Source organism: Penaeus vannamei, chromosome 20 (genome assembly GCF_042767895.1).
Source record: "Penaeus vannamei isolate JL-2024 chromosome 20, ASM4276789v1, whole genome shotgun sequence".
NCBI classification, from domain to species: domain Eukaryota; kingdom Metazoa; phylum Arthropoda; class Malacostraca; order Decapoda; family Penaeidae; genus Penaeus; species Penaeus vannamei.
The window spans coordinates 32,471,549-32,479,048 of record NC_091568.1 but is presented as its reverse complement, the minus strand read 5'-3'; the positions used below and the strand labels follow the sequence as shown (position 1 = coordinate 32,479,048).

General features: G+C 37.7%; 1 protein-coding gene across 5 annotated transcripts in view; it reads left to right on the top strand.

Annotated features, from left to right (window-relative positions):
* The window catches only part of Vps13 (vacuolar protein sorting 13C), an 86,880-nt gene that overhangs the window by 54,898 nt on the left and 24,482 nt on the right, over positions 1–7,500 (top strand). For all 5 annotated transcript variants that reach the window (XM_070135349.1, XM_070135346.1, XM_070135347.1 and 2 more), the window contains 11 exons: positions 52–198; positions 800–999; positions 1,258–1,398; positions 1,575–1,721; positions 2,087–2,266; positions 2,421–2,579; positions 2,744–2,902; positions 4,002–4,159; positions 5,330–5,453; positions 5,609–5,833; positions 5,970–6,191. In XM_070135349.1, the coding sequence (XP_069991450.1) occupies positions 52–198; positions 800–999; positions 1,258–1,398; positions 1,575–1,721; positions 2,087–2,266; positions 2,421–2,579; positions 2,744–2,902; positions 4,002–4,159; positions 5,330–5,453; positions 5,609–5,833; positions 5,970–6,191 (1,862 nt within the window). The remainder of the gene's footprint in view (positions 1–51; positions 199–799; positions 1,000–1,257; positions 1,399–1,574; positions 1,722–2,086; positions 2,267–2,420; positions 2,580–2,743; positions 2,903–4,001; positions 4,160–5,329; positions 5,454–5,608; positions 5,834–5,969; positions 6,192–7,500) is intronic.

Sequence of the window (7,500 nt, the reverse complement as noted above, 5' to 3'; positions counted from 1 at the left end):
TCAATATAGTTTATTCTGAATTAGAAATCACCAAACTCAACTTTATTCCAGTTACCATTGAACTCTTAAGCAGCCTCACAATGGCATTAACAGCACTTGAAGAGCCAGTTAAAGCGGAGGTTGAAGAAGTCAAAGAGTGGGTTGATTTGTGGGATCCGAGACCACTAGACATCTCTCAGTTTGACTTCCTTGCTGTGGGTGAGTAGTGTTAGGACTATGTTGTTTAAGATAGGAGGGTAGTAGAGGTGTCATTATGGGGGGGAGCTGGGTTGCAACTGCCTCTCCCAAGACTCTGTTTGCCCCCACTCCTTAAGGTCTGGCTTGCTCCACTCCCTCAAGGAAAAGCTGAAATGATGACCCTGCAGGGTGGAGGAAGTGATCTGCCTATAATTAGTTTTGAAGACGTCGTATGTCAGGGGAAAGATTATCAGAAGTAATTTGAATTATTTTGTTCTTGTATGTTGGGTAAAGGAGATTTGATACCAATCTATCATTTCCTACACTATTCTCTTTACTTTAAGAAATAACAATTAGTTTTTTCAATTGTCCTTAGATGGCCATAGCACACATTACAGAAACTGATGAGAGTATATAGTTGCTATGGTATAATACTTTATGTGAATATGATATGTTACATGTCATAAAATTTCCAAAAATCTGAAATATTTTTATTGAATGGCTGACTGTATGCTAAGAGAATATATATTACTCCTGTTGTCAAATGAAACAATTAGATAAATTAGTAATAGCATATTTTTATATGATTTTAGAAATATTCTTACTCATTTCATGAAATCAGAGGAAGCTTCTGAAGCCTTTGGGGTAGAGCCTACTGAAGCTGTGTCACCTGTGAAGCAAGGGCCAGGGGGAGAGCTGGCGGTGGTGGCGATGGAGTGCTTCCTTGTGACAATCGAAACTGGGTCAGGGACGTCTCCGATCCCTCTCATCAAGTTCCAGTCAAGTGTCACTCTGACTGCATCAGGATTCTTTTCGAAAAAGGTTTCCTTGGCTTTTTTTTAAAGAGAAGAATGTTTTATTGTAACTAGTGAACTGTTAGTAGTGGTGGTGATTGGTTTTAATAGATAGTAGGAGAATAGGTATATTTTTCTTTGGTAGCAGAAGCATGTTTGCTGTAATGGAAAAGGCAGTAAGTCCCAAATATTCCATTTTATCTCAGTGTTTGAATTAACAGAAGAAATGTAATGGCCAATTTTAGAATGTTAAGATCATATTATATTTAGAATCAATATTTTTCAGCTGAATGTGAATGGAGACTTAAGCATTGAATTGGCATACTTCAACTCGCGCTTGGCTGTGTGGGAGCCACTCTTAGAACCTGTTGAAGTGGTTAACAGATCTGCCTTTCCAGATCATGCACCCTGGAGTCTTCACTTTGAGGTATGTTTTTGTAAACCAGCTGTTTCATGCAAGTGAACACCATGGAAAAAAAAAAACAGTGAGAATGGACAAACCCTTCTGTTTGGAGACATGGTCCTTGATTTGAAAGAGATCTCAAAATTGCCTACAATATTTTTTGTAGGATTCTATTCTGAAATAATTTCCTCTTTGAGTAGATGTCACAAGAAATGGGAACTAATGGGCCAAAAAGCCCAGGGAAGAGCTGCCCCACATCCCCCATTGCGTCACCAGAGAGTGATGAAGTGGACTTCGAGGAACTGCAGGTGCCACTTCCTGCCACCACTATATCTGTCACGGCAAAGGTTTGTAGAGTGTGCTTGTGTGATGCGACTACTTGATAGATGAAGTAGATAATGAAAATGTAAAGTAAAAGCTAAGTAAAGGTCTTGTGTGATTAAGCACCAAAAGCTCAAAATAATGTTTATGTTGTAGGTTATTATTTGATTGGAAAGATTAATTGCTCAATTTATGATAGTTTATGACACCTATTTTGAGTTTGAGGTGTTCTAACTTTTTTATATTTTGATATTGATATAATCATACACTGATGCTCTTGTGACTAGAAGAAAGTAAAACTAGAATTTGTTGATTTTTTTCTGGAGTAATCTACACTTGGGTCAGATCTGATAACAGTAAAAGAAATGAAAAATAACTTTTGCATTTTCAGGATTCATTACATCTCACTGTTACAAAAACCTTCATGGAGGTCCTGACCACTTTATCCAAAGCCTTTGCGGATGCATATAAAAGAAATTTGACTGCAAGAGACACACATCTTGCCCCATATCGCATCATCAACCAGACTGGAAAGAACGTCAGTGTTGCAGTGAGACAGTCTGGATTTCAGGTGAGGCAACCCTAAAATCTGATCTGTGAAGAGAAATGTGTGGATAAGTTAACAGTAAAGAACACTTTCCTTTATGTTCAAATATTTAAATGATAGTTATTGTGAATAACAACTGTAAATAGCCTTTTTGTTTTTTTGGGGTGGTCTCTACCAGGTGGCTGCAGAAGGAGGGGAAAATGTGGAAGAAGTAATGGTTGAGTCAGGTGCTGAGGTTGACCTGTTTGAAATAGCACCACAGACACCCAAGCACAAGAGGGTAGCATCGCTGGTGGCCGACTACCAAGCTGTCCAGGACCGCAGCATTACATTCAGAGTAAAATCTTGAGAGATGGGAGTTCTCGAAGTTGGCTGTTTTGATGGTATTATGTACATAGTTTAAACTCTTGTATTTAAGAAAGAAAAAATATATTTATGTGTAATTGGTCATGTATAAGTTTTGTAATATAATTTATATTTCTTTTGGATAAATCTCTTCAGATTGCTGACCTAGGATGTCAGTGCACAATTCCAGTTAGCCGTGCAGATAAGCGGTACTTCCAAGTTGAACATACACGGGGTGGAGAGAAATGGGGACTTGTTGCAGCCATATCTGTTGAAAGTGGCTGTAAGATCATCACTCTCAGCTCTTGCGTGCAGGTGTGTGGCTTGAACTAAAGTGATTTATTTTGTACATGATTTGATATGAGATGAAAACCTGGTGGTGGGGAGTACATATCAAACCTCTGTCATTGTATATAGAAGGTTTAGTTATTATGATATGTACTGGGTTGATTTCCTATATTCCTATTTTCTATGTATGATAAAGTTTGGATAGTGCATTTTTGTTCTATATAGGCATTATAACCTGTTGAATCCGGTTGCGTCACGGAAATCATGTTGCCGAAAATATGGGCAGTGGGTTACGTAAGTAGCCAACATCCTGGCTGTTCAGTGCGTAAGCCGGACACGTGTGAACACCCATGAGCGGTGACAAGACTCTGCGCCTCCCCTTTGCAAAGTTATTTTGTGTAAACTTTTTTTAAGCCTTTTTGCCATTTTCCTAATGTCCATATTTGTCTTTTGATTTGCTTTATCCTGGTGGAAATAGCTTATTTTCCTTGCACAGACTCCATATCATTTTTCTGCATAGTAACTAAAGAAAGTATGGAACATTTGGTTATTTGTGTCATATATCCTATTTTTTTTTGCAATTTTCAAATTTCTGTAATACATTCCTGGCCGGTCACAGCGGCTAGGAATACGGTCCACAGCATGGAAATGGCATCCTCCTTGAGCTGTGGCTCTTCCAATCACGGGTTACGCATGTTACATTCCACACTTGTTTATTGATGGGAATAATGCTAAGCTCCCTTCTAAGTGCCAAATGAGTCAAATCACTCTCCAAGAGGTTTGTGTACTTGTGGTGAGTCTTCGCTCACGATGGCAAGTTCGTGTCATTCAGCCCGCGGCCATTTTGCCCAATGACGGCGTGTTCATGACACCTGGTCCTCGACTCAGATTTTTCCGTGATGTCATCCGGATCATAGGGGTTAAGTTGACTAAAAATTGATTGTGCATGGTACCTGATTATATCCTCTGGGAAGGTTTTTTTTTATGTAATTTTTTTGGTAGAAGGGACAGAAAAGGTCTAGCATGGGTATAAATTTACAATTTCCAATGACTGCTTCCTCAAAAGTCTTGGGAGATTTTTAGTAGTGAAGTATATGAGTATATGCCTCTTTTGTGTTCTTTGCAGATAACAAACCACTTGGATGTAACGGTGGAAGTTTACTATATGAATGAACGAGGTAATGAAGTGGTGCACGTAGTGTCCCTCAAACCAGGCGAAATGGCGTCTTTACCTCTACATGCAGTTTACACTTTAACTGCAGAACTTTTCTTCTCAGTGGAAGGGTTGGTTCTTTTGGTATTTATATGTACTTGTTAGACATAAAAATACATTAGTTATAATGAATCCCTCACTATATAATCAATAAATGTTTGATTTATTGGGTACACAATCTTAACCCACTCATGATACGTAAGTTTAGCAAGACGGGTGCGTTGGTGTACATTGCTCTGCACTTGGGCTATTGCCTGGCTCATGAAGCATGTATGACTGCATGAAGGGAGAGGAGGGTGTCTACCGGAAAGGGGGAAAGGGTTGGGATGGTAGGTATACTAATGTGTGATAATCTGGAAGGAGTGTTGGCAGAGGATCGGCTGGTGAAAATGCTGCCCACAAACATAAGCAAAGGCTCTCAGGGGTAACATGAGATATTGGAAGGGGTAGCTTTCTGTGCACTTGTGGCTGGAGGAGAGACGTTATACATTACCAGATTTACTAATCCACACTTATTAGTGCCCATTCATTCTTGCCACTTTAGAAAGATTCTCTTTTGAGTTGAATCACCCAGAATTTGTGGTGAAAAAATTATACCTGATTGAAGTCCTATGTTTTTTGGGGGATTTTCTTTCTTTTTAAGTCTATTTCAGTTAATTTGCTGGGTCATTTTAAAATAATTCTTTATCCTTTTTAAGTGACTAACGACTTGGGCTGATTAAAGTCATTCAGTTGTGATAATTGATTTACGAGGTACATAACCCAGTCAGTATAGTGAGGGATATCTATATATTACAATAGATAGTTCAAATTAGCAGTGTTATTGTGTGGTCTTTTTTGTGGAATGTGGTATGACTGTAGCAACATCATAGAATTGTAGTTAAACAATGTTTACTTGTGGTTGTAAATATTGTTATGAAAGGATTCTCTCCTACATTAACTGTGCATTATTACTAAAAAGGATAAGTGTTCTCTAGTATCCTGTGTATATTTTTGTGATTTGTGGGGAAAAAGAAGTTTTACTTGACTGGTCTGGTATCATATATGTAGGTGTCAGCACAGCTGATTAAGATGGTTTAGGGGGTTATATATTTTTTTAAATGTTTATGGTTAAGCTGCTGTCTTGTGCTGTGCTCTTTGTAAGTGAATTCTGTTGATGCATCTTATTTTCTCCATTTGCAAAGTTAGTTTTCACATATAAGACAGCCTACCTATCCATTATATTTTTATGATTTCAACAGGCACTCTGTGTGCATCATACCATTCATATGGAGAGACCTTCAGAATTCTCCAGATTTAGTACAAGAACTTCAGTGCGTACCAAGAGATGTGGATGAGTATCATTCCTCACCCTTCTTTATTGCTGTAAGTATGGTTACTGGCATTACTCTTATAGCAATGAATATATTTTTAGAATTTGAAAGTGAGGTAAAGGAATGGGAGATCACCATTTTGTGGTGGGTGACGTAAAAGTCTAGAATCTGCAAGCTTAAAAAAAAGCTTTCTGTTATGACTTCCAGGCAATAGGAGATGTTGAGCAGATATTATGGCAGAACACTTCACGGCGCACTATGACGAGTGCATTGTACAAGATCTACCTGAAGCCAAAAGTGGTTCTCCACAACTTGCTTCCAGTGCCTGTCTCAGTAGAGCCACCTGGCACCATGTGTACTAATGTCCTAATGCCTGGTGCTTCTGTTCAGCTAACGAAAGCCCAGCTGGGAATGTCATATCTCAACCTCCAGGTAACACATAGTTTAGATATACTGTTTATCAGATGTAGAGAAGAGGAACAGCATATGAACATGTAAATACTTTTAGGAGCCTCTTTTCTTTTGAGAATGTGGATGATATGGGATTTTGTTTAACCTTTCTTCACAGATTCTAAACTATCAAGGATGTGATTGGGTGTGCGGTAAACCCCTAGCAGAAAAGCCACAGGAACTTAGTGTGTGGACCTTCGAATCACGAGGAGACATCATGGGTGGGCCACTACAGCTTGACCTTGGCATGATGGCTTCTGCGCCTGGTTCTACCATGACTCTCAATCTCTACTGCCCATTCTGGATGGTCAACAAGACAGGGCTTATGCTAACCTATAGGGTATGTAGTAGACAAGTGTAGGGATGGTGAAGGTGGGAATTTTACGTATTGGTGGGATTGGATCATTGTTTTCCTTTGTAAATATGTGTTGTTGAATCATATTTTCTTGCACTCATTTTACTCTTTTTCAGATTTTTGTTTCTGTTTTGTAAGTAATTTTTCCATATTGTGATTTTATGTATATGTTATAAAGGGAATGATGGCTTTTGGTCTTTTGATATTTGATATTTGATATTTTCAGATTTTTGAATGCTTGTTGTGTGTGTTTTTTATGTTTTTGCACATGTATGATTTCTGTTTTTGAGTGCCAGACATCAGAATGCTCATAACAAAGTATTATTTGTACAGAAGTCTAGCACAAAAGAAAACAAAAATTAATACAATGAGTGTCCTTTAACAGACTTGTAGATATATGTAAACCTGCATTGTTTGTATGGAAGTTGAATTACGGAATTACTGTAAAAGGAGGAAAGGAAAATATAGTGATTATCATTCCTGCTCATTAAGGGTCTTACAGGTGAGTGAGCCATATTTACGGATTTCAACAGCGCTCTCCAACAAAGAAAAAAAACTTGTCTGTGGAACCTAGAACCTGTAGAATATATTCTTTTTGCCTTTCCCCCTTCTAATGTTGAGTACAAAGAGATTGAAGATTTATTATGGAATTAGATAGATTAAGTTATTGGAGAATCTGGTTGTCTTTTCAAGTTCTGTTTTGCTGAAGGTTTTATTTAAATGATATTTTTGTAGCTTTATTAAGAAAATAAATTGCTCTCAGTCAGTTAACAATGAGTTTATGTAACTTTATGTCGATGTAGCTTTTGAATGCTGATATTGCAAATGAGATCTTGAAATGCTGCAATGCATATTGACAAGTTATCTGTATCTTTTATATTGTCAAGAATTTAAAGTCATCCTTATGTTTCGATGTGAGAGAAAAAAATCTTGGAAAAATCTAGTGGGACTATACTCTGCTAATCAGATATGTTTTAAGAAGTGTATAAAGGTGGAGCAATGTATCCTACTGGTTCTAGGTCCATGAGTATTAACAAATTAGAGTATTTAAGGGATTATGTATGTTCTGTGGTATCAGTCTGAAAGTTTGCAATCTTTTGTGTGTGTGTGTGTTTGTCTGTCTCTCATTGTGTCTGTATGTCCATTTTCTGTATGTTTGTGTATTAGTATGATGGTATGTCTCTCGTCTCTGTCACAACTTTGTTCTTGTTTTTTCTGTTTGTCTCAATGTATCTGTTCATAATTTTTGTCTATCTTTTTCTTTGTTTTTGTCTCACCTTCTGTCTGTTTTGTC